This window comes from Coturnix japonica, chromosome 4 (assembly GCF_001577835.2).
Source record: "Coturnix japonica isolate 7356 chromosome 4, Coturnix japonica 2.1, whole genome shotgun sequence".
In the NCBI taxonomy this organism is placed as follows: domain Eukaryota; kingdom Metazoa; phylum Chordata; class Aves; order Galliformes; family Phasianidae; genus Coturnix; species Coturnix japonica.
Window position 1 is genome coordinate 25357571 of NC_029519.1, and position 27291 is coordinate 25384861.

Genomic DNA, 27291 nt, shown 5'->3' on the forward strand with positions numbered 1-27291 from the left:
CAGTTAAACTCTGGAAAGGGAGGTTACATTCACTGGTGTTTGGGAAGCTTTTCTTCTGAGATGCTTAGCAGAGAACTGATGGAATTTTAGGCAATTTGCTATGCTGCTGGGTGTAAAAGGAAAACTAGAAAAAGTACGATTTCTTTAACAATGACTTAGAAGTAGCTGGAGAGTTTTAAATAGAACATTCTTATTCCAAGATGGAGAGTAAATATTAAAAGAGAAAAATAACTCAACACACAATGTACTGACCTGAGTTTCACTTTAAGGCAATCTGATGAATTCACATGAGCAAATGGGCTTTGCAAAATAGCTGAAAGATTAGCATTTGTCTCTCCTGATTATCTCCAGATGTAATCCTATAATTTCTGCACTGAATATTTGGCACTGTGGCCTGACATGAACAAAACAACTTGCAGTCAAATGCATCTTTTATGAGTAAATGGAACAGAATAAAACAAGGAAGGCTTCAATCTCCAGGTAGAGAAGCTGCTCCGCCTACATAAAGGCAGGATATCTGAATCCAGCTTTAGACTTAAAAGGATTTGTGCTTATACTCAGCTACTTTGTGAGAAAGCTTGTCCAAAGTTCATTTGAAAAAAAAAAAAGATTGTAGCCCCATGGGGAAAACCCTCAGGTGCTAATTGCTGTCAGGTTTGTGTACGTACCTACATGCTCCCTTGTTCTGCTGATACCACATGAGCCCTACAGAAGAACTGTGCCCTAAAGAAGAGACACACAGGGCTTAGTCCACCTGCTAAAGCCTTCGGGTCAGGCAGAAGATGCAGTTTTAAATCTAAAGAAAGTTTCTGGGTTCTCCAGCTTTGGAGCAACATACATACTCCCGAACTGCAGCATGGACATGGTACCTCTCACACCATAAGGCTGATACAAAAAAGAGGGAAGAAGAGAAAGCAGGGAAATGGGACAAGAAAAAATGAAATAATTCTTCATTATCTAAGCAAGTCTGTGCCCGACCAGATCTCGGGAGTCTCCATTTGGTGCTTTTAACTACATTGTCTTTCTTTCCAAAATAAAAAGCAGTGCTGAGGAGGGTTACAAATTACAGACAGGATAGCTGGAAGGAGATCAGTATCCAACTTCATTCATTTTCCAGTTCCTAAGATTATAATCATCAATATTCTGCTTCAGAATAGAGCTTGGCATTAAATTATAAAATAACAAAAGTGAAGAGTGAAACACAGAGGTAGCAGTGGCTTTTGTCCTCTCAATGACCACTTAAACTGTTTTCCAATGTGATTACTGAGCACATCATGCACATGGAGTAACTACTGGTGGTCTAGACTGTAGGAAAGCAGTAGCACAATCCAAGTTCCTGATATTGATTTTGGAAGGGGAGACTTATCCTAATGTGAAGTGCCAAAATCAGACAGCTACAAACAAGGGAACTGGGGGAGTATCAGTGTCTCAGCCGCAATTCTCCTCCCATCCATCTGCATCCCTATGGTGCTCAGACACCCTGAAAAAGCCTCGCTTGGTCCTCCTAGATGCCAAGTGTGACTTTCAACTTTAATTAATACAAATGGGTGGTACACTTTAGATTAATTAGACACGACACTCACATTATTTAAATCCAATATAAAAACAGATTACAGCAAACACTTTGAAACCCTCGTTTTACAAAATGTCTAATGACATCAAGCCTTGATGACTTGCTATACATCTACTGTTTCTTGCTTCCTTAGAAAAGAAGGAATAAATGAAGTGAGAAGAACACTGGAAAAATCTAATAGACAAACTGACTAATCTCAGACCCCAAGGTCATAGCAAAGCAATTCATTTCTTGGCTTTTCAACAGCACAAGACATGATTTATCAATCTGAGACCCAGCTTATAAACACTATACATCTCAATAATATGTTCTTTGCACTGTGTAACTTTTTAAACAATGATAGATTGCTTGGGCTGGACCAAAGTTATTTTACAAACAGAAATAGAATTTTTGCAAATGAAATAGTTCAACAGGGAGGGGGGGAAAAAAAAAAGAAAAGAGAGGGGGGAAAGAAAAAAAAAATGAAAAAAAGAGATTAGGCCAAATAGGAGATTTGCTTAACTGTAACTGCTAAGGAATCTATCTGCTCTAAAATATTTTCAGGATCCATATCCTTATAAAAAATCTCCTGTTCATTATTTTATGCAACTGAAATTGAACGCCACTAAAGCAAAAATATTTAAGTCCAACAGCACTAACAAAAATTACATTGCCAAAATAAAAATAGGTATTGGGGTTCCAGAAGGATTGTGAATCAATACCTGCAGTTGCCTACTACTGACACAGACACCCTTTAAGTCATTAATGAGTTCAAGTCTTAGTTTCCTTTCTCTTAAACTTTAATAATATTCTTGCTCTTCCGCCAAGAGCCTAATCTTTATAACATGAAGCCTTCAGGCTCATCCTCTGCTCACACTGAGGACGTGGCTCATGAATTTTTTAAAGCAGGGTTCTCTTTGGCCAGTGCCTGACATGAGCTGGCCCCAACTTTGATGAGGCTCTGAAGGCAGCGCTGTAATGTAAAACACTGCTGTACTATTTCCTCCTCTGCAGCTTGTCAAATTCCCTGACAGAGTCAAACACCGGCCTCAGAGCCTGCTCCACCTGCAAAGGGAGGAAGAAAGTGCTGGCCAGGCACCTGCTGCTTCTAGGGTCTCGATTGAAATAACTTGGTCTGTTTCTTGGAAGTACAGAACAGAGGCTCAAGAATACAGATGAGCTCAAAGACTATGTATAAGGAATGAGTCTGAAAGTTCAACACGCTTGATTTCCAGTCCTCTAAATTTACTGCTCCAGGCAACACAGCTCCTGTCAATTTTCAGGTGACAAATACTCTTTCAGAGACCTGACTGTTCCTTCGCTCACTTATTATTTAGACAATACAATATGACCTCAGTCTGAGTAGGGCTGATCCTTATAATGTAAGAAAATCGAAAAGATCAAAGCCGCACGTGATGTGGCTGCATGAGGTTATTGTAGGAAAGCTCTGCCTCAGGGATTAGTCAGAGATTCCATTTCAAACAGCAATCACGATTGAGCCAGCACACATATGCAAAGCATGATTTTAAAAAGTAAAAGTAAAAAAGGAATGCGTTATTACATTTCAGTGTTGTTCCACTTACTCATGTTAATAAAGTTACTTCAGGCTCCTTTTAAAAATACTGCATATTAAAGCTGAGCGCTGCAACCACAGCTCCCAGTGGAACAAACACTGACTTGGTGTTGCTTCAGGGCCCTCTGACACTGATCACGGGAAGCTCTTTAACAGAGAGGAATAAAAGAAATAAGTTCAGGCTTAAAAATGAGACATCAAAAGGGGGTTTAGCAGGAGACAGAAACAGCTGCTTTTACATCTTATGATAGCTCACGCTATATTAATGTCCTTTTTAGTTTACAAAAGAAGAGACTGTACCATTTCCACAGTGAGAATCATTTCTGCTTCAAAAGTCTGGAAAGACAGCAACAGGATTCACTTTCATATTGTTTCCTTTCCCATTTTCCTTTCTGTAGCTTAAATGGCACTTCCTTTCCACTTGGCTCATTTCCACTCTCTCTGTCCAGGATTTCAGATCACCTGGGTATCTCAGTGCCTCAGGCCCATAATATTTTATCCTATTTATACACCTAACTCAGCAATTTACTGTGCCTAGGCAGAGTGCTGCACCCACATAGACTCCTAGCCCCTCAGGAGGCATTTCTGCCCATATAAACAGCCTCTCTGCCAGAGCACAAGGTCAGTTTTCCACTGGGTAAGGCTAAGCGCACCCTCTGTCCCTGCATCTTTCCTACCCCTCTGCCCTTACAGAGGCAATTGCTACCCTCCAACAAGCTTCCTGGTACACCACACATCACATCAAAGAAATTCCTATCTAAAAGATGACCCAGCAGATGTTCGCATCTTCCTGTGCATTTTATGATATAATTGAGGGCTCTGGTTCTTCTCTCTCTCTCTCTATCTCTCCATAACACAAGAGCCCACGACTTACCCAGCAGAAAGGAGCATTTCTGCATTCCCTCTCATGTAAGGGCACTGTTACCCCCAGAACCCTCTCAGCACATTTCCCTGCATGTTTGCAGCAGGAGGGGATGGCTCAGGCTGACTGCCCAAGCTCCTGCTGTTTGTTACTCTAAAGCTGCCGCACACCTGGAAACAGGCAACTGTGACTGATTCTCTGACAAACATTTACCTTGGCATGCACAGTGCAGAAGGAATCCTCACATTCGCCTCTGTCGCTGTAAGCAATTTGCATCCCTAACACTGACAAATATTACAAATTGCACACCTGGAGCTGTTACAAGCCCCAAGTGGCTCAAAGCTGCACTTTTTCTTCCATTTTAAAAACACCTGGAGTGTCACCACAGCACTATGTGTCATCCTTAAAATAAGGAATGCTACGGGAGTGAGAGGAGAGACAGTATCTTAGCTCAAAATAAATTATAAAAGTGCTTGCAACATCAAATGTGATCAGTGGATTGCATGGTGCCTGTATGCAACTGGTTTTAGCTTGCTTGGGGTTTTTTGCCATTCACAGGTGGCAAATGGCTGAAAAATATCACCACTGTTTCATTTCACCTTTTTGGGTGAAGGGAGTCCTGCTTCCCCATTTCCAGAAGGTGCAGAGGACTTTCCCAGCACAGCAGGCAAGAAGCCACTTGCCCTATCTCCACCCGCCAATTACAAAACAGGGTGGACAGTCCCAGCCTTCTCCACTGTTTATTTGTCCTGGCGCCAGGAGGTTGTGATCTCAGGCACCCTGCTGCAAGCACTGTGCTTTTTCCTTTATCTTGGTCTCCAAGTGCAACCTAACAAGCAGAGTAATGCAGAGAAGCCCTAACAGCTTTGTGACAGCACTGCAGGGGATAAAGGGAGCTAGTTTTCCAGAGCTGCCTGGGAAGAAATCAAACCAGGTGGGCAAGGCCAGCCCTGCTTTGACAAGGGGAGTGGGACGGCAATGCCCTTCTGTCCTAAGCAGCAGAGGGCAACATTTCCTGAAAAAGACTTGGACCAGAATCACTCAAATCATTTCATTTAGGTTCACATTTCTTTTTAAATCAGTCTGCCATAAAAGTGATTTTTTAAAAGCATCAAAATCCACAGCTCTGCCTCCCTTAACTTTATAAAGTACACAGATTCCTGGCAGTTAAACCCAGATCTGCTATGAGATTCGCTAACCCGATTCCCTGTGTGTCGCAGGATGGGAAGTGTGAGCCAGCTACTTGACATGGAGCCAAATGACTTGGATTTCACTAAAGCAAAGCTTCTAAAAAGATGTTCTGTCTGAATGGAAGAGTGACGATGAGGCATCCAATGTTTACATAGGTATTTGTTCTAATGATTAGTCAACCTTGTTAAATATTAATGCTATTTCTACCTGTATTTGTCTGGCTTCAGCTTCCAGTCATAAATGCCTTGGTATACACATCCTTACCGCACTGAAGAGCCTATTAACACCCAGGACCCCTCAAAGACACTGAGACAATAGAAATCTGACAGTCTCTGCCACTCTCATGTTAAACATCTCATTTTTTATGTAATTATTTTTAGGTCTCTCAGAAAAATACCGAATGGCACTAGGCTCAGCTGAGACTAAAGCCCGTCAGCACACTCTGATGGCTGTGTGTAGTATTTTTCTTTACACATCTCAGATGTACAGCTTTATAGGATCATGCAGTGCTGGAGATCTTTTTAAACAGAGTTATTTGGTAAACAGCCACATGTCTCATTTTAAAAAAACATAAGGAAATGACATCTATGTAACCATTTTCAAACAAGTGAATAGTTACTTTTTCCCTCAAATAACCCAATTGGATTGGGCAAGATGTTTTCTTTAATTGCAGAAAAGGTTAATATTGTTTTACTATTGGCCACTTCCGCCAAGATGTATCTATCAAAGCAGACCTGCCAAGTCAAACTGTCCGTAACAGGAGAGCTTTTCTTTTCACATTTTGCAGACAGGTGCTGTGAGAGATCTCATCTCTGGTTTGAAATAGACTCCCACCAACACTCCATGTTAGGCTTAATTGGATGGGATGCTGTTCTGCACGCATTCAAGCTCCTGCAACATTGAGACATCTAAAGCAAGAAGAACTAAGTATTGGATTAATATTTAAACATAGCAAAACTGCCAAATATTGCAGCAGAGAAGTTTCTCGGGCAAAATTTCCCTGACAGGATACCAGGAACTTTTACTGAAAGGAGCCACTGGTAGTTACTTGTATCCTGAGGGCGAGATTGGAGCCCTGGAGAGCTGCTTAGTTTTCTGCTCTCCATGCACATGAAAGCAGAACACATAATAAGGTCACGACAGGCCAAAAATAGCAAATCTTCAAGTAGTTGCAATTCAGACAGGTATCAGATCTGCTGGAAAGTAAGCAATTTGACCAGCATGCAGAATTTCTGAAGATCACGACTTTTACAGCATTTTGTGTTTTACAAATACCCTTCAAAAGTTAAAAAAAATAATAAAATAGGTACATACTTTTCAGGGTTTTCCACTTCTTCAGTAACAAAATTGAGGTAAAACCTAGGAAAGAGGCATAAATGTATCATGAGACCTTGGTAGATTTTTTAATTCTGTATTTTTTTCATAGAGAATCAAGAAGATGCATTTAGTTAAGCAGCACTGTTAATTCCGGCAGGCTCCTCAGGCTCAGGAAGGGAATTCTCAGAAATAACAGTAAAGCAGGAAAAAAAGGCAAGAGCTATGTCATGTTACTGTGGGATGAAATCACATCTGTTGCCTTGACACACTAGGCCAACTATGATCGTCCTAATGCTACACAGACACACACAAAGACATGCACCTTCAAGTCTTTTGCCATCTTTTGACCCAGCATGAAATTCCACACAGCCAGGTTTGCCATCTCATCCTACCTCTTCAGCATTTGTTTCTAGACTTGCTAGTGTGTGCAGCACAGGATAGTTCCAAAGGGAAATGGTTTCTTTAACAGGACCCCTTCCACATGCTACCAGGTAGAAATAATTTGGTGGTCCTGCATTAGTCATTTTATTAATGCAAAGGCATGTTTCTTTACATTCTTTTCTCTACTTGTCCTTTTTCTCCCAGCATTTTATACCCAGGTAGTCTACACTTGCTCTTGGCAGGATGAGCCCACATCCATAAGCAATAACACCTTTGTTTTGTACTTTAAAACTGTATCATTAAAAGATAATAGTGTCACAGGCTATGCATAAATTTCTGCCTCCATCCTGGGACACATCACCAGCACTTGCAGCACTCCTTTACATCCAGCTTATTGGATTGATTTAGCCCCATGAAACTGATAGTGCAAGGGTATTGACACTTCACTTAATGGTCTGCTCTTCTGTGCTCTGAGGCAATCAATTTGAGCTGGTGACAAAGACAAATAGGCAGCTTAGGAGAAGCACTATCCAAACGAGATCTTTTCCTGCTAATTTCTCCTATAAGTGGCAAATCAGGACCATGAAATAAAAGTCAGAAGGTGTAAGGGAAAAACAGAGATGATTTTTATTTTAGGAGGTTTGGAACGTCATGTGGAAAAAGGAAAGAAATGGGAAAGAAACAACAGCAGAATAGCAATCTTCTTGATGTAAGATTTCACAGTAAACCAGCTCTGCTTTGGCAATGAATAATATTAAAGACCTTTTAAAGTTGCCACCTTAGAAATGTGTACACCAAGGGCAATGTTTTAAAAGTGAGAAACCACCATGTGTATGGATGTATGAGACAAAGGTGGCTGTATCAGAGAAGGAAGAAGGAAGAGACTGTCCCTATAATGAGTTCAATTTCTTTGAGCCTTCAAAATGCCAGGCTCTTTTCTTACATATCTATCACAGATAAAAGCTGTGGACTCGCTAAGGTTACCCTGTCCCCCCCCCCCCAACACTGCCACCATTTAATACAAAAGTGCTGTTCAGTGATTTAGTGTGCATGTTTATACTGCTCCTGCAGTGGGGGAGTTACAGGCCAACAGAGAACTCAGATGCTGGTCCCATTGTCCCTCTGAATGAAATAAATAAATCCCTTATCATTCATTCCCCAGCTTTTGTACAAGGGTAAGAACTTTACTGTCTGTGAAGGCTATGGAAGGGAAAGGGAAGACCTCCAGACAAAGCTATCTCAAAAATAAGCCCACGCTCTGCAGTCTTTTTGTTGCATATTGTAGTCTTTTTTTCATGCCACTGCTGCAAAGCACATCAGCACTGTGCAAAGTGGAGCCCTTGCTAAGCACAAATAAATCGTAAGGTAGATTTGAAGCGTAGAAGCTTCTTTCAAACAAGCCGCAGTGTACTTTGGTGGGGAGAACTTAAAAGAAAGTTCTGAGCCAGATACTTGAAGGCAGATTCTCATTACCTTTTGAATAGCACTTAACTTTTGTGGAAGTGAGTTGCACTTCTTGTTAAGTGAGGCCCAGTTTTGTCAGAGCAGAAGCCCTAAGAACCAGTGTTATCATCTTGTTTTGTGGTCTGCACTGGCCTTATCAGAATTTGCTTCTGATTCTAAAATGCTGCTTTTACAAAGCAAAAGCTGAGGTCCACACAAGTGGGATGGAGAACTACAACTTTGAATCAGTTCAGAGCGATCTTTTTCATATAATTATTGTCTTCTTCAACAAAATCTAAAGCATTATTATCCCTTTTAGCCTTCTATTAAAATACTTAGTAAGAATTTAAGAGCATTCATTTCTCGTTGCTTTTATTTCTAGCCTTGAGAACAGAAATATACCTGATTTTTTTAGTGTTTAGTGGGTGCTTACGTACTGCATATTGAAGAAGAACAATCTTTCCTTCTCAGAGCTGCTGGCAGAGAAGCTGCCGAGCATGTGGGAAAGCAGCAAGAGCTATCTTCACTATATATGATGGAGTTTGGGAAAATAGGTAGAATGTGTGACTCAATCTGTGGTATAAATAAATGCCTCTGTTAGTTCATATTAGTGTTTGCTTTCAGGACAAATGCTTATAGGTTTCAACAACTTACCAGCCTGAATAGGCATACATTCCTGAATAGAAAGCAAGTGGTAATCCCATAATACTGGCATCATTCCCTGAAAAGGCATTTTTAAAGTGCTGCGTTTCTCCTGCAACATCAGAAAATAAAAAATAAGAATTAAAAAAAAAATAAAAAATGAAAAACAAGCTCTTTGGTCACCTCCTACTTTAAAACAAATAAATATATCGCACCATGGAACATTTAATCACCCAGTAGTTCACTGACTTCAAGCTCTGCCCTTGACCTTAATTTCTGACCCAACCCTCACAGCCAAATTCTGTTTGCAATTGTAAAAGGCTCTTGTGGTGTCCTTAGCCATGTCACAGCAGAATTTGACCTCTTAGTTTTTGTAAAGCATTCTGAGTTTGATGACACTCAGCACACTATTGTCTCTAGCAGTGACTTATATCAACATTGAAGAGCAAAATGAGCTCTGGGTTTTTTGCTATAAACATTTCCCTTGTTTGTTAACATTTTCTTCAGATGGAGCATTAATAGCATTTCACTTATAAGAAACATTTGTAAAGTAAACAAACCCAGTATCTTAAGCCTTACCATGACTAAAGTTCTCAGAAAGTTTCTCTTCTGCATTATAGGCAGCACTGTAGCTTATGTTATAGCGAGAGTTATGCTTCTCTACATGCAAATGTTTTGACATTTTGAAAAATGTGCAAGGCAGATAGCAGAAAAGTTGTAGAAGTAGTTGAGTGCCAAAGATCAGTAACAAAATGAGTGCATGAGAGCCAAAGTCTCTGTCCAAAAAACACTACATATACACCATGAGACCAAATATTCAGTAAAGATCTTTCCAATATTTTGATAACAGAGGAAGGTGCTGACAAAGCCAGTAGTCTCCCTGCTAGTGTAAATGCACTGCCACTAAAGAACACCAGACATTCATCTTTCCTTATGGATGGGTACCTGCAGCTGAACGATGAAACGTGGAGGACCCATGCAGGAACAAAGCATGATTAAGGATATACTCCTCCAAAAAGTAATAGAAACAACTGGAAATTCTAAAGCCACATTATGAGCTTTATCTGTGTGCCTTTGACATAGTCAATGGGTTATGCTATTTCATTATACATCTGCGAAGTCCTCTATGGTTCAAAAGACCAGCCCATAAGCCCCAGATTTCTTGAGAAGAAATGATCCTCTGCATCAACAATAACAACAACAAAAAGCAAGCAGTAGGAAAAAGGAGAATTCATTGAGATTTAAATGAGCGATGGTCAAACACTCCTCTTTACACATTTTTACTGAACCCTCAGGCAGAACTTCCACTGGAATGGAGGCATTTTAGCTAAAGGAATTGGGAACATTGAGCTGCATAAGAGAGGCAAAGCTGGTCCAAATCTGGGTCTGACCTGTTCCAAAGGCCTAGAGGAAAATGCGCAGGTATAAATATAGAAAACGTCTGTGTGTGAAAGGAGGTAAGGGAAGGCATGGTAGTGACCAGAAAGCATGTGAAAAACGTGCAAATAGAAATAGTGAATTAGCAGAACACTGCATAGGGTCACATTTATTACAGAGGCTAAGGGCAGTGAGCTGCCTGTCCCTGTCAGGTGCTGAGCTCATGGGCAGACCCAGTGCTATGCAGCTGTCTCGGGTGGGAAGGAGCCTTGTGGGGCACAAGAGTGGCCCCAGGAGCTGGGCCAATCACTGCCATCATTTTTGCAAGATAAAACCTGCTGCTAATTCATTAAATCTGTCCTCCTTTCTGACTCACTGTGCTGAATGGCTCCTTGTGCTTTGTGTAATTATTATCTAGCTTTACTGTAATGAGAGAGAGTTGTGGCTTGTCCCCTTCTCACTCATGGCCATCAGGGCTCTAATGGAAGAGTCTCCTCTCAGGCAGCTCTGTGGAGACCAGTAGAACTTCATTGTCAGTAGGAAAAGGCTGCATACCATTATCCATGCAGGATAATTTCACACTCCTTGCTTAGGCAGCAACTATCCAGCCTGCTTTCTTTTCTTACTCTTGGATAGGCCCACACCATTGTATTTAGGTTAGACATTAGGAAAAACTTCTCAGAAAGAGTAGTTGGGCACTGGAATGGGCTGCCCACAGAGGTGGTGAAGGCACAGTCCCTGCAGGTGTTCAAGAAATGTGGAGATGTGGTACTGAGGGACATGGTTAGTGGGCATGGTGGTGATGGGTTGACAGTTGGACTAGGTGTTCTTAAAGGTCTTTTCCAACCTTAATGATTCTGTGATTCTAGTCTATGATATAGTGGTATGCTTCTGTTTTTCAATTGGAAGAAGTAAAGTACACATGCAGCAGAGCATCCCAGAAAGCTGCAGCCAGGAAACCTGTGAAAACAGCAGCTAGCTGTCTTGTTCTCCAAGACAGCACCTCTTCATCATTCATTTCTCTCTGATAATGAATCATCACAACCATTCCTACCAATTGGTTAAAGAATAGCACCCACAATTAGAACATCCTCCACGATAACGTTTCTTTCATACATGCCCAAAGCTGAGCCCCTAACACCACCATACCCTTGTGCTGAAGAGGAGCAGGCACCAGCACAGTTCCCAAAGCTTATGCACAATGCAATTTACAGAGAAGGGCAATCCTGTCACTGGCTTGAAAACCAACTCTATCTGAATAGTCTCATTGGCATGCAGAAGGAAATACCAGTTCATCCCAGTGTAGTTCCACCTCTAATCAATTACATGACAGTACAGAGCTCCAGTTGAACAAGCAGAGACTAATTAAGAGATTTTGCTGCTATAAGCATTATTTGGTGGAGGCAGGTGGGGGGAGGCTGCAGAGGGTAAAGATAAAAGCACTTTAAAAGCATTTACTTTTCATTTCATACCTTTAATTAGCTGGATAACTCCAGGGACTATAATTATCAGAATTGCTACAAGCTTGCAAAAGGTAAGGAAAATCTGAATGCGGGCACTCCAGCTGACACTTGTGCTATTCAGGACCATCACTAGCGCTGCAAGAGGAAAAAAGAAAAGTCAGAAAGAAATATTCATTCCACAGAAATCACCACAAAACTCTCTGAGGCTGCAGAGATACTAGATTCTGCAGCAATGAAGGAAATAACACCCTGATAGCCTTCTCTATCTGCTGCCCTCCCACCCCTCTCATGTTTCCCTTACAGTCTCTGTACTAAATGCTGGAGCTAGCCCTTCTTAGACCCTTCCACTTCGTTCTCCACTTAGCTCCTTCTGCATCAAATTAAAGGTTCGTTTACCCAGGACTATTAGCTGTTGGTAGGTGATGGGCTGACAGAAGCTGCCTCAGATGAAAAAAAATAATTGCACAAGCCCTGTCATTCCAGATTTCTGTACCAGTGCCAGTTTGATTAGAGATTTGCATTTTCAGAAAACAGTAACAATTAATAATGACATTAAACTTTCTCACACCCTTTTAGGCTCCACATGAATTTGTCACTCACTGACTTGTTTACACCTCCTCCTTTCTCTTGCTATTTCCCCTCCTGTACAGCCATTCCATGGTGACACAGGAGGGCCAGAGTGCAAGCAGCATTTCTGCCCACACTGGGAACTGATGAGGAAACCAAAACCCAAGTCTGCACCTTGCCAAGCCAAGGAGCCCAGGGGAGTGGAGCTTCCCTACCCCACCTGCCCAACACACATTCCCCTGGGCCACTGCTGGAGCTCAGTGATGAGAGGTCCTACAGCTCAAGTGCCACTCATTCCAGTTTACATAAACAATTACCCTGGCAAAACAGAATCAATAGAGTAGTTCACCTAAAAATAATATTTACTAACTGAATGGAAAACATGAGTCATTTCACTAGATAAGAATTCCTCTTTCCCTTCTGCCGCAGGGAAAGGTGAGTGTGGCACAACAAGCCTACTCATTGATCATCTTGCTCCTTCCATCGTGTGGAACTAATGAATTAGTCCTTCATCACAGCTCTTCCTTCCCTCCAGCCCTCCCAAGAGCGCTGCTCTATCTGCCTCATCAGCCACACAGCACACCACAGGATGCATACAATTGTGAGGCACTGTTTCCCACCAGACCCTGCAGGTTTGTGGGAGCTGGCATCACAAACCTGGCACAGCACAGGGCTCTGACTGCAGAAACAGCTGGGCTGTCCCACGCCTTCTGTATCGATTTTGGCCAGTGGCAAGGCCAGAATGTATTATAAGCAATTCACTGTTTAAATCAAAAAAGAGTTGGGGTTTCATGGAAAAGTGAGAAAACTACAAGCAATCCAGAAAAAAAAAACAAACCCTAAATAAATAAATAAATAAATAAATAATATATAGAAAATATATAGTATAATATATATGTAAGCAGCATTTTCTGGAATTTGCATTTGCAAACTTGCAGGCCCCACACTCAAGTGGACAATTTACCAAAATTAACCAATGTTGATGAGCAAAGTCAACACAAACTCAGACTATCACTTAGTTTTAAATCCACACACAAAAATTTAAAAAAAAAAAAAAAAAAAAAAGCAACAACAACAAAAATAAAGATCTTGAAGGTTACAATATTTTTTCCAGTTCTGTATTGTACCATATTTTAGAACTGAGATGTCATTTTCTGAGTCACCAAAATATCACCTGGACTTATGGAAAGTATCACTTGAGACCCAAACACTTTTTTGTTGGGTTTTTTTTTTTTTTTTTTTTGCTTTATTAAATCCTTATGTGTGTATATTTGGCAGGAAACAGAAAATCCATGGGGTTCAACTCATTACTCTACTTTCCCAATATTACCCTGATGTAAGTTCACTCACTGAGATGCTGAAAGCTCCCCTTAAGCCACTGCCAAATAGCAGGGCTTACTGAGGCTTCCCCTCTTTCTTAAGGCTTTATCACCAGGAAAATAGGGTAGAAAAAGCTAGCAGCTGTCATTCAAGCATAGCATATCAACATAGATATTTAACAAACAGTGATTAAACTATGAAGAGATCCCATGCCAGAAACGAGCACTGTCTCTTTTCAGATTTCTTGCAAAGTTCACTGTACTGCCTTTTCCTATTCCACAGGACAGGCCCAGGAAGGGACCAGGCTATGAAAAAATGTCACCAAAGAATTCCACGCTTGGGAAAAGATCTGTGACTTGACATCTAGCATGCTCAGAGTTCAAGACCCCTGCAGCAATCAGTCTGCTACCTTACCTGTGGCAGAACAGCTTATGTGAGCATCCTCACCCTCCTCGAGTGTCGTTAATGCATCGCTTTCAGCCTCCAGATACACATATGAGAATGTCATCAGATGGCAAACTAAAATGAGCACTAATTTTGATCCACTCATCACCTTGCTTGCTCGTCAGCCACACACAAATCACAAACCATAAATCTGCCTAAGAGCCACACTGGCTTGAAAGAAAAGCACCTAGAGCAATGTTTCTGTGAAGATAACCTCCATATGTGCAGGCTGCTAAACTTTTCCCATCCCTGCCCGCGAACTCAAACCAGCAAAGTGCTTTCAGCTAAGGTTTCTTAATGAAATGGAGAAAGCAAAATGGGCACAGCAAGGATCTTCATTTGATGGGGAAGGTAAAGGAAGGCTATGCTTGCAGCCAGTCCAGTGCACAATGCCATTAGTTTGGATGATCCTCCAGAAAAGCAAGTCCCTTGCAGAGTTGAGCATCTGCACAAATGAAGATGGAAATTTTATCTTGGGTCTGTGGTCATTATCTTCTACGAATAGGATCTTGTGGAGATATTTCAAGATTGCAGAGACTTTGATACAGGATCAGAGCAAAGATCATAAGGACACAGCAAGTCCCCAGACAAAAGGACAGTAAAAGCAGGACTCACCTCTAAATTGGCTAGCTAAAAGTCAGGTGGCTGGTCTGCCTGCATCCTCCATGAAAAGACATTTACCTCCACAGGATGATTAATCACCCATCTTTCAGATGCCTAGCAAAGAGAACAGCTGCCTTCAGGAAAGATATTCCCTTCCCTCCCTCCCCCCTCCTCACTAATTTTACAGGGAGCAGAGGCAACTGGCTATAACTAAATACCTAACTAAAGGTGAGTTGAATTCTAATCTATGGAGAGAGAACAAACAGGGTTTGTGAACAATTGGTAACACTAATCATGTTGCTTTTTACAATCCTTAGCCTTCACATAGCCACAGCTATAAATGGATAACACCTGATGACAGAAGCAGCAGCAAGCATCCCAGCCTGCCTTTCAGGAATACATGTACCATTGCCTCAGCAGGAAGCCAAGGGAGCTGCCTTCCCCTGACTTTTCAGGCTTTTAGGGTCAAGACATTTACACAAAGCAAAAAGTATCCTTAGATTGTGGCTTTTAATGCATCAATTAAAATGAAGTCACAGGAGGCACAAAAGCACCCATCGGAGCAGCTTTTGTTATTCCTACAGCCAAGTGATGTCTTAATTTAAACCACTTGTCTGAAAACTGTCAGTGGGAGAGAGCAGCGTCCACAGCATCCACCATGAAGGTAGAAAAAGCAGCTATTGGCTCCCATGTACATCCAATTGATGCCAACAAAACTTCCCAAAGTATCTGCCAGCAAGCCCTGACAGATCTGTAGAGCTGACCTTGATTTCCAAGCATGATATGGCTTCTGTCTAGCAGGCAGAACTTGGGTAATTAGGTCTTTTTGGCAGACCTCCGAACACAAAGAGAGAGGAAATATTACATATTTTACTCTAAATGTGCTTGAGTTGAAAAACTTTATGAATGTTAGAGTTGGTAACCTGCTTTCACTTTCAGTTTTTTATAGCTGAACCCTGTTTATTTGACTTCTGATATTTAGACCAAGAGAAAAGATTAGAAGTGGCTCAATTAAGGCTGCGTGGCCATTCAGGTTATACATCAACAATACAGTTCAATAAGTTAACACAGCATAACCTCTCGCTCACTATTACAAAAAAAAAAAAAACAAAAAAAAAAACCTACGACAAAAGCACCATACCCTGGAACAGAAAATCTGCATCTACAGCTCAGGACGGGTGACTTTAGGGGGAATTTTATGCCGAGCACACCTTTGCTCCTATAAATAACGAATAAAGATGGAAATATTTTTAAGGTCATCATCTCCCATGGTTCCATTTTAGTTTTCATATGATCTCCATCTCCTCTAGAGCACCCTTTTTTCTTTTGCATCACAGAGACACTGAGGTGGAACAGTGGGGATAGGAATGAGCTTTGGCCACTCTATAAGCAGTGTTTTTCTGCAGCTAGGTGAGACAGCAGTGTCCGCCACTGCCATCTTAATCCTGCCTGCATCCATCTCACGCAACCTTTGCATTGCAGTTCAGAAGGAACTCTCATGAATATCATTCTTGGCCATGCACAATGTTGGTACACAGTATTTCACTACTCCCCCCCTTATCTCCCTTCACAAACCTGTCTTGCAGAACAGAATGTTTACATTAAAAAAAGAAAAATGAAAAGAAAAGAAAAAAATCTTTGTGAAAAGTACAAGAAAAACTGGGCTACAGCACTGGGTAAGGTGTAGGAACTCACCCCTGGGACTGTGAAAACCACTGTAGATTAACATCTGTTGGGAGCTGTTTAGAAATGCACTGATTGTGTTTGAGGCAAGGGACTGCCTGGAGATTTTTCAAAATCTCTTCCTTCCCTTTGTAGTATGATCAGAAAATACAAGATAACACTACAGAGTAAAGTTTCTTTCAAGGATACAGGCTGGTACTACCTTTCTCCCCATGCAATAGGTATGTAGTGAGCACTCTGCAGGTGTAGGCAGCAGATGGGACCAAGAGTGGATAAAATGACAAAAAGCTCATAAGCTCATATTTTCATTAACTTAACAAAATCTTCAGTGGAAGTAAACACTACCTTTGCCACTGTTAAATTGGATTATAAGATCTTCAGTGCTCCAATGTGTCTGTGCAGCTCAACATCTTAATCTCACCTATCACTCTGCCTACCAGCACAACGCAGAACATTCATCACAGTCACCACACCAGCTAATTCTCACAGTGCAAGAATAACAGCTGTATGTTCTCAGATAGCTTAGCTCAGAATGTAGCATCGGCTCAAAAACCACCACAAATGAGAATCTGCTACAAAGCACAGTGCGAAGAATTAAAATGAAGCCTCAGTCTGACAGGTTCCCTGCTCTTCTCAGCACCATCCCATTCACAATTACAAACTTTCTACCAGAATCTCTCGCTTCAGTGAGACAGCAGCACATCCTACCTGCTCTGCACAGAACCTCGGTCACCATAGGAACAGGCTGCTGTGAACTCCCATCTCCCTTCGGGGTGTAATTATTCCAGCGTATCTCCCCCCTTCCCCCCCAACCTGCAGTGCTACTTCTTTGTTTAATTACTTTGTGTAGCCCCGGCTTATCCCACAGATTTTCAATTAAATTAAAAGCAATAAAAATCTATTTCAAATTGTTCACTTATTGTGCTTGAATCGCAATGCACTTAACAAAACACTTTTAATGGAGTCCTCGCTTAACATTCCTTCTGTCTCAGTGACCTTGAAGTTACTGAACATCTGTTTCATCCTTATCTTTCACTAAAATATTTTAGACAGATGTAGTCATAAAAAGTCATTGACCTCGAAATTCAAGCCCTTAATTCAATTATTCCTATGAAACCTATAGTTTGTGCATAATTAAGTCAGAAAGAAATGCGGTCACACACTGATTTTTTAACACTCCTGGCAGAAGAGAGCTCTCATCAAGAGAGCTCCTACAAAAAGCCCCAGTAACCTGGAGACCGAAAATTTCCATGTCAATTGAACTCTCTACCCCAAAGAAAGAAAAAGTCATCTGAACCTATTATTGTGCAAAATTGAAGTGGTCCCCCTGCATGCCTTTGATCACTTTGCATGTCTTAATTCCTTTTTCCACCCCTTTTGTTTCTGATATGTGCACTGGCCGAACTGAAAGGAACAATCTGTTGCTAATTACTCCGATCTGCTCTGCACACCCCTCCCAGCACAGCTGAAAGAGCGTGTGTGAGAGAGAGTGAGGGAACATCATCCATGATACCGCACAGAACTGGAAACAAAACCTTTACTGCTGCATGGCTCTGTTTCCCATCAGAGTCATGCCTTCCATTTTACACAGCTTCACACACTGTCCAGGCACCCAAGAAGCCCCTGCTAAGAGCTAACCTCCTTCCTAACATCAGCACATTTTGCTTCTCAGTGTCCCCAAACAGTCCCTTTTACACTAATTGTAAAGTTGGAAGGAGAAGAAGCTACTCATAATAAATTAGCATTTCAAGCCAACCATACACCCTGCTCCCAAAGTCATTTGGGTTCCTGCTTCCCAAGCTGTGAGTGCCTCAGTAAGTTTTATCACTGTGCAGGGCAGTGAGGGACTGAGGATGATGATCTCATGTTGCCTGTGCTCCAGTCAGAAGTGCTACATTTCTTCATGGCATCATACTTGGCAAGTGCTTGCCTGCTAAAACAGAGGTAGAGCAGTGCACTTAAAATCAAGTAATCATTCTTCCGTATCTCTGGCACTGGCTCGTCATCTCCCAAGGACTGAAATTGCTTCCACGAAAGTAATAAGAGTTCTGCCATTAATTCAAGTGGCAACAGAATCAGGCTTAGCAATAGATTTTTTCTGCCATTAATAAAGTCTATTCTTCTTTTTTTTTTTACTATTGCATACCTTCAGAAACACACACTCAGGAAAAAAAACACACCAATGCCCTTGGAACTGGATGCACACTCATTCTGCAACAATTCACAGCAAACAACTACCTGTTCAGTGTCTGATTAACTTTTATTATTATTATTATTATTATTAGTTTCCATCATCTTTACTCTTTCTGACAACTACAATCAGATACTTACTGATGCCAACAGCCGTAATAAGTTTAATCGCAAGTTCTGGGATTTCGCACTGCATAAAGAAAGGCTCCAAAATGTAGCGTCCAAATGCCAAAGATATCACTGCTGTGGCTGCAGGGCTGGAGTGAAAAGAAAGAATAGAATAGAAAAAGCACAAAATTACTCTGCAGTAGCATGTAAACAATACTCATTTGGGATCACACTGTAACATTATTATCACAAAAGCACAAGGTGTTCCCAGCCTGTTGGTGACTATGGCGCCATGTGCTGTGATTCCTGAGCACAGCAGACAACCAGAAACTGTTTGGCTTTGCTCAGTGGCTTTGATCCTGCCAGTGATAATTCTTACCCTGTGTGGTTTTACTATTTCCATGGTGTGAAGCAGCCATACACAGAAAAGAGATGCATCAATGCAAATATTCATACCCATCCTTGCAGTGGACACGGCCAGATTTAATTTGTATAGGCAAATTAAAAGTTTAAAAGTTGTTGAAGACTGAAGTGTGGTGGTTAGATACATCCCACCCCTCATAGCAAGCATATTAATTTCAATGAAGATGAGAATTCTGCTTTACTGAAATAGGAATCACAAAATTAACCCAAGTCTGTTACTGAAATCTGAGACAATATAAAAGATGAATGAAAATGGCATCTCCTAACACGCAAACACTATTTAAAATGTGTGCTACTTTTACTGACAAACTTTCCTGCACCGTGACAGGGAAAATCCTCAAAGCACAGAAAGCCCCTTCCATGCAACAGAGCAATGTAATGAAAGGTAGGCAAGCCTGTTGCATTTCCCAATCTGAAATGCCATCCCTACAGCCTTTCTTTTTGAGGCTAGCTAAGTATTTGCCAGAAGCCTTCACATGTTACCTTCCACTGGATAGATCACAGAATCTGAGCTCCATCATACTGCTACACACAGCAAGGAGAAAGGGGGCCTCAAAGGATTTTTGAGTAAAATAAGAGTCTCTGCAAATTTGTTATGAAAAATCTACAGCATTTAATGAAACAACACCTTAAGTACAGAATATACCTCTCCCAGCTGAATTTTAACTAAAACATAGTTGCTAAGAACTGTGTGAAAACACTGCAGAGAAGTTGTTCTTGTTCATTGGAATGCTAAAGGGATTTCCCACCAGAGAGTTTTGCCTTTGAACCAAAAAGAACTACAACCCAACCAAAGTATCACACGCTGCATTGGACAAAACTGCAGGAAGCAAAGACCTGAAGCACCTTCCTATGAGACTTTCTACATTAAGTGAAGGCAGATGATGGCCTGGGCACTTATTCTACTTATCCATTTGCTGCCTTTACCTATCTAACTGACATAAGCAGCTCACCAGCCTCAGCTCTTATACTCTTAGCTGCTCAGTTTGAACTGACCTAGATCAGACAGAAGAGCAGATCTCCAAAGCTTTCCCTGGATTGTCTCCTCAGACTCAGCTCCTTCCTGCAGAACCTTGATTTTTCCCTCTTGTTTTATGGAAAATCTAGCTCCACACCATTCACTTTTAAAAACAAAGCTCCTTTAATAAATAGCTAGTTATCCAGGCTTCTCACACAATTGGAGATATGCTGCTGGCAGTTCGCTCAACCAGTTGAGGCCGAGGGGGAGGGAATGGGGCATTTTCCTTTTGACTGCAATCATAAGGATCAGCAGGCTCTTAACAGCTGTGTGCTCACAAACGCACACCAAGCAAATTAACAGCTTTCATTTAAAGGCAAAGAGAAAAGAAAAAGCCTGAAGAAGAAAGCCAGTAGGTGGGGGCAGGCAGAGGGTCTGCAGTACACACAGCAGATGCACGAGTCACCTCTTCGGCAGCGTTCTCCTACCCAACCTGCAGGGAGCAAGCACCAGATCCAAGTGCTGCAGACAACTCCTTCAGTCATCCTCACTTGTTTGAGAACCTGCCTTCTTTTTTTGTCTCTTCCTGTTTTTAGGAACACAGTACACCTGAGAGAAAAGGTGTTCCCACCTGCACTGGATGAGGAGCACGGGGCGCTTCTACAGGCGATGCTAGCATGGTTTACTCAGTATGCGGGCACAGCTAAGTGTGTCTTGGACCATAAAATAGTGGCTGTATGTATATATGAGAACAGGAAATGTTTATTTTGGTTGTGGGCATGAAAATATTGCAATCATTCAGAGGAAAAAAAGGCTGAAGTGAAAAGTGTGTGTGCAGCTTGGCCCCCTGACAATAACACAGCTACACACTGAGGCTCAGCCCCTTTGGTAGCTGCAGCCAACTAGTTCGCCGTACCAGAGTCAGCCCTAAAACTGTGCCCAGAGTTTTGGCAGTGCCGCTCTGATCACAAGTTACAACAAGTCCGTCTCCCTCACTGCCTCTTGGGTTGGATGATTAAAGGACCCACTGATGTTCTTTCCCATGAAACATGATTATTTACTGGGTGTGGGGCAGAGTGCAGTGACTAAGACTGTTTTGATGACACTCCTGGGATGCTGTCATGTGTACAAGAAAAAAAAAGAAAAAAATAATTGACTAGAAGACTTTATAAGGTCTGGTTTCTTGTGGGTACTCATGCCTAGGAACAGCATCTCCCCGCCTACTAGGGTGCAGGTTAACAAGAGGATTTCTCATGACTCTCCTTTCATGATTGTGCAAGGGTATAACTACATTCATGCCACTGTCTCCCTCGATGAAATCCGTAACTCCACTTCCTCTTTCTGGTTTTCTTTTCAGAAAACACTTAATACGATTAAAGGATCCACTCTTTCATCACATTTGATGGAGTTTATTCTAAGGTTACGTATGGGTGGGAAGGAAGCATGGGGCCATCTGACATGCACAATCATTTCCTCTGGAAATAAGATAAGGATTTACGATTTCATAATGAGTCAGCACTGTTAGTGATTTTAAACTCTACAGTCTATGCTAGAACTCGTCAATATTATGTAAACATAGCTGCGATTTGTGATGAGGCTTGTGTGTTGGTGACTCATGTGCTCATATCAGAAGAGAATGCAAAGGAGTGCTGATTGGCCTAGGGCATGAACACAGCATTCCTGAGTTTATTTCACACTAATGAACTGCCTTATTCTACAAGCAATGAGCTCTCCAGTTCCTGTAATACTGTAAAATTATATATATATACACATATATTTTAAAAGGGACACATGTAAGTTTGACAAAAAGATCTATAATTTCCCTAGACAATACCAAGGGCTGTAGAAATCACAATCTTACACACCACATCAGTACTTGGGGCATTTTAGGTATGTAAGGACTTAATATTGCTTTATTTGGCCAGCTTTCTGTAGTAACTTCTCCAACACACCATGATAACAAAAGATGGGGACCAGAATTGTCATCTAGAGAAGACACGGCACCCACAGATCTGAAATCTATTGGGCAACCACTGTGCCAGGTGTTATTTCTGTATCCACAGACAATAGAAATTGCTCCAAAAGCCAGCACCTAGGCTTAGAAAATGTAAAGGTGACCTTCCTCTTCCACTAGACTTCACATAGGCATGGATATTAACATCAACAGATATAGTAAGCTTAGCAAAAATCAAAACAAGTCTCTGAATTTGTGTGACAGACAGCATTTGTAGAATCTTTTTTTTCCATACATACACATATGTCTTTTTGAATGTTTCAACGGTGAGAAGCAAAATAGCATTGTTAAATTGTCTGGAGCAGCCACACTAAAAAACTTAGCTGATAGATCAAGATATCTTTGCACTTCACATAGTGGAGAGTTTTCATCGTGACTGAGAACTGTTGTGCCACAAGAGAAAGAACACACTTACCGAATAACAAGCAGTTCCACCCAGACTCTCACAAAAGCAGGAAGCGGGCCAAAAGCCTCCAGGATATATGTGTAGTGACCACCAGATTTCTTAATGCATGTTCCCAGCTCAGCATAGCAGAGGGCACCTGTGAGAATGAAACTGAGGCATCACAAGAGATATCCAGAAACACATTTCCAAACATCTGTAAGGTGAACAACCGAGCTACTATGGTAACAAAACAACTTCTGATACATTCTAATCCTCATTTATTTATTTATTTATTTTTCAAGAGGGTTATGAGTTTGATGTCATTCAGACAGACGTGCAATTAGCCAAGCTGCAAATGTAGCTGGTTACATTTATGTGTAAGCCGTGGAACAAAGTGTTTACAAGCAAGGTACTTCTTACTGACCTACGCTGGCATGGCATAAAGTGCTGCATCATGCCAACAGTGCAGAGCCCTCTGACACACAGTTATGAGCAAACATTGCCTGGCACCATCGAGTTTCAGAAAACCCACCTCATCCTTGGAGGAAATATGGCATTCCCTTCCCTCCTCAGCCACAGGGGGAGCAAGCAACTGTCTCATTCATGTTTGGAATCAGGAATCACAGATGGAGGATTTTCCTCACCAGTACTCGTAATGTCTTGCACACCAAACTCAGAGAATGGCTTAGCACTATCAGCACTGAGGCAGTATTGGATTTCCCAGTAAAGAACAGCTCCCAGGGAAATCCTCAAGGCTGCTGTCAGCATGGTGTGTCACCCCAGGCATTACAGAGCGGCAACAGCACACTGTGACCACGAAGGCCTACATGAACCACCTGCTAGCGCTGCATGATGGCCGTCACCCAGCCTTACAGCCAGTGGATTCTCAGCTCTGTGGGTAAACAGAGCACTGGGTCTGCACAATGCTAGCAGCCCTTTTTGGAGAAGCCACAAGAAAACCAGTTTGTGAGCATTGTATTACACAGAGCATTACACAGATCAGCAACATATGCGAAGCCTTCTTCACACCTGCTTTTATGCTGCTACATGTTAAGGTGAAAACTACAGTTGTCAAGACTACCTGACACGTACCAAGCCCAATGAAGCCATAAGACTTTACAACACATTACATGCTCATTCTTCTGCTTTGTTTGGGGATTTGCAAGAACATGACAGTTTTTACCCAATCATCTTTAGCTTTCCTGGAAATTTACTTACAGAAATTCTTAGAGCCACATTTAAAAAGAAATATAAAAGGTCTATTGACAGGCTTTCTCTTGTCAACCGGCTCTGGCATGATTCTGAATGAAATCAAACCATGCTTTGGTACGTATTACACAGACAACCTCAGCAAGAGCCTAGCTAACCTTTGTGTGAGGTTTTACCATAATTAAGTCTTGTAGGAAATTAAAACATTAATAACAAAAATATTATGAAATAACAACCATACCAAGTCCATTTAGAGGGAAGAGGTAATATCTTTTACTGGACCAAATTAGACAGATCTCTACACGTTGAGATCTGGAAAATGACTAGGAAAACCCATCTGATTTTTTTCCACAGACTTTACTTCACAGTCAGAAAATTACTGCTATTGAAGTTAAAGCTAAATGGGAGATGCTTAAGCAAATTCTGTTTTGACTGCACCTGAAGACCAGGGTCCTACGACAGAATTACAAATTGTATTTGAGGTGTTTCTATAGGGAAATTTTTATTACCGGCAGGACTTAAACATTTGGACAACAGAATATGTTGCACATTGTGCCAGTACAATTAACATTTGACCAGAACAGGTCCTAACTTTCTTGAAACGTCTGTTTGGCTTGGGTGGACTTAGCCTCCAAACACTCAATGCTGCTTTTAAGCTCAGAGCCAAGTTATACAGGGTGGCATTTGCACATTCCACCTATTAGACAGACACGTGTTAGCCCCTATTTGTCCTCCCTACCTCGTGCCAGAAAACAAGTCGCCTCTGTTTTAAATAAAGCCAATACTCATGTTAGTTCCTCCGCTTCTTTGAGATTAACTCATTAAGGAGGTCAATGGACCCTCTGTCCCCCAGGAGTCAGGGTGGGGTTTTCTGCTCTGAATGGGGCTTTGTGAACAGAACAAACCACCCGACATTCTTCAGAATGTAATATTGTTAAAAAGAAACACAGCAAAATTAGTAAAAACTGTCACAACAAACAGGCCAACAATAAAACTCATTTTACACATTTGTTTCTGCTGCATTCATCCTTGCAACCTGAACTTTTCAAGGCACACTGAGAGCAGGGAATAAAGTGAAAAGCAGTAACATGAGACAGGGGAGAGGGGCTGTTGATGTTACTACACTGCTCCCTCTCGTACCAACACAGATTACACCCAGTGGGAGTTATTCCCTGAGACCTTGACCGAGCCTCCAGGGAACCAAGTAAAGCTACCTCAACACTTGGCCCCGCACACCAGCTGTCAGGGGCCTCACAAGCAAGCTGTGAGCTACTTCTTACAGCCAGAAGAACAGCATATTATGTACAGCACAGCTAACAGCAGAAAGCGGCTACTTGCTTTTTCTTTAGGAACCCATGAGAAACAACCTGTACTCACAACCAGTGCTGACACGATGCTGGGTGACAAAGACTGTGGACTGCTGTGCCTTGCATGCAGCATTCTGCAGAGCAAAAGCCTTCCGCAGCCCCATTGGTCCTCAGGCTCCATGCTGAGCCTTGATATCCAATGGAAAATCAGACAAAAAATAGGAATAATCCACCAGCTGCCCCTCCAGACCAATTGGAAGCAGACTTACCAAAGAGCGAGAGGATGCCACATGCTGTCCAGACCATCAAGGACATGCCAACACTGCCTGTGTTCTTCAGGATCCCCTTGGGTGAGATGAAGATGCCAGCCCCAATGATAGTGCCAATGATGATGGAGATCCCCCTCAGCAGCGTGACTTTCTTCTTCAGCACCACCTTCTCTTGTGGCTGCCTGCTGTCCATGGAAGGCAACCTGCCGTTCGGCTGCCCCTGCAAGTAGCTCCCATTAGAAACTGTCATGACAGCAGCTTTCCTCACCATGCTACCGTGCCACCAGCACGCCGATGGCGAGCACAGCCAAAAAGTTCCCAGCAGCAACTCAAGGCTTTTTCCTCTCCCAGCCTCTTCCTCCGCCACCTCTTATCAGTGGGGTTGCTACTACGTGCAGGTAGAGCTCTGCTCTGCTCTGCCCTGCTGCCTGCCAGCGCTCGCAGCACCTGCACCCTCACCCTGCCCACGGGCACTGCCCTATCATTGGGAACCAGCTCAGCTTCCGCGTGGACCTGTATTTAAGCTCTTGTCGTACCAAGTTAGTCCAGCTGAATGATGATGCAAATTCTCCAGGTTTGCATCAGCCATTTGAGAAACCTCTGGCATTACTCAGCACTTTTTTTTTTTTTCTTCTCAAAGCTCAGGGGCATGTTGCACAACCGACCTGAGCGTGGTAGGAGGAACAAAGCCTTCGCAGGAAACCCAGCCCATCGAGCTCAGCACATCGCCGCCGGCACCCCCAGACACGCTCCCCAGTTTGTTACAGCAACTTGTACGCAGAAACAAAAGCCTGCCGAAACACAAAGCGTGTCGGAGCGCGAGGGGAAAAGAAATCAAACAGGATACGTCAGCTCTGGGTCTGATCCAGCTGCTTTTTCTCTCAGCTCTCTTAGTGAAAGTTCAGTGCTCAGAGCTGAACTCTTCGTCCTGCTGCAGCGGGTCAGCCTCTGCCTACCTGCAAGCCTAGGGGGACTGCCTCCACCTATCTAAAGAAAACATACAAACCCCTGTTAGCCCATGTTGCCTGGCAACACACCCAAATCAGACTCGTGAAAATCTAGGTTATTTCCCCAGAACAGTACTTTTCATACAGGCGGTGTTTCTGGATGTTGGTAGCAACTCAGCAGTGACACTTCCCCTTTGGAAACACCATCCCTGTCTGCAGATGCCATGCTCTGGCAGGAGGAGAGCTGCAGGGAGCACAGGGTCTCCGGCAACCCGGCAACCCAAGTGTTCCCTCTCACAAAGCCCCTCAGAGCAGTAAGACTGCTGGACCCTACAAACTTCTGTTTCACTGCCTGATTCCTCAAATTCCAACCTGAGAAATTAAAATCTTTAAAAGAAGAACCCTCTGCTAAAGCAGGATGAAAATCACTAGCTTTCAAGTGCTTGTCAGCTAATTAAGGGGCATGCAATATGTGCCAAAGGGAAAAATCCTGCCCAGCTTAACTTCTGCAGCTGCTCATGGCTTCAGATCAGATCAGTGCACAGAGAAGTGATTCCTGGGGTTGCTGTTTAATTGGGACCCGGGATTGGGGTGGGGAAAGAAAGCAATAAAGCGGCATTTTATCATGTGAAAAACAGGCACAGAGCTCTGAGCACAACTGTGCTTTCACATTTATTTGGGAAACGGAGATGCTGGAGTACTAAAACACTGCAGCTGTAAAATTACGGTGATTTTAAAGCCTCACATTTTCAGTTATCACTCACCTGTAATAATTTGCACCGAGGTGAAACAAGGCATGCTAAAAGCTTATCTGGTTTAAATGCACGCAGATAAAAACAGAAGGCATTTCAGCTTTTGACTGCAGACTGGCACTGCCTGTTTTCTGAACACATCCTGCCCTGCCTGCCCCAGCACAGCTTGCACCTGACCTCAGGACACACCTGCTCCTCATGCAGCACTGCTGGGTCTGAACCAAGCTGACTCTCTCAGTACTGGTCACACATGAAGCCACGAGGAGGTGTCATACTACACAGAACTGTTTTCCCTTGGTGTACATTTGTTA

General features: G+C 42.3%; 1 protein-coding gene across 2 annotated transcripts in view; it reads right to left on the minus strand.

The window, feature by feature from the left end:
- SLC7A11 (solute carrier family 7 member 11) overlaps positions 1-26934 on the minus strand; it is a 57924-nt gene extending 30990 nt beyond the window's left edge. The window contains exons 1-6 of one of the 2 annotated variants that reach the window (XR_004307049.1): positions 25282-26934; positions 22527-22653; positions 18750-18865; positions 11811-11936; positions 8974-9073; positions 6493-6537 (exon numbers count right to left, since the gene is read on the minus strand). Coding sequence is in view for 1 of the 2 variants with exons in the window: in XM_015861084.2 (XP_015716570.1) it covers positions 6493-6537; positions 8974-9073; positions 11811-11936; positions 18750-18865; positions 22527-22653; positions 25282-25552 (785 nt within the window). In the remaining variant the exon portion in view is untranslated. The remainder of the gene's footprint in view (positions 1-6492; positions 6538-8973; positions 9074-11810; positions 11937-18749; positions 18866-22526; positions 22654-25281) is intronic. The other variant, XM_015861084.2, reaches the window with a different exon arrangement.
- Between the last annotated feature and the right edge of the window lie 357 nt (positions 26935-27291).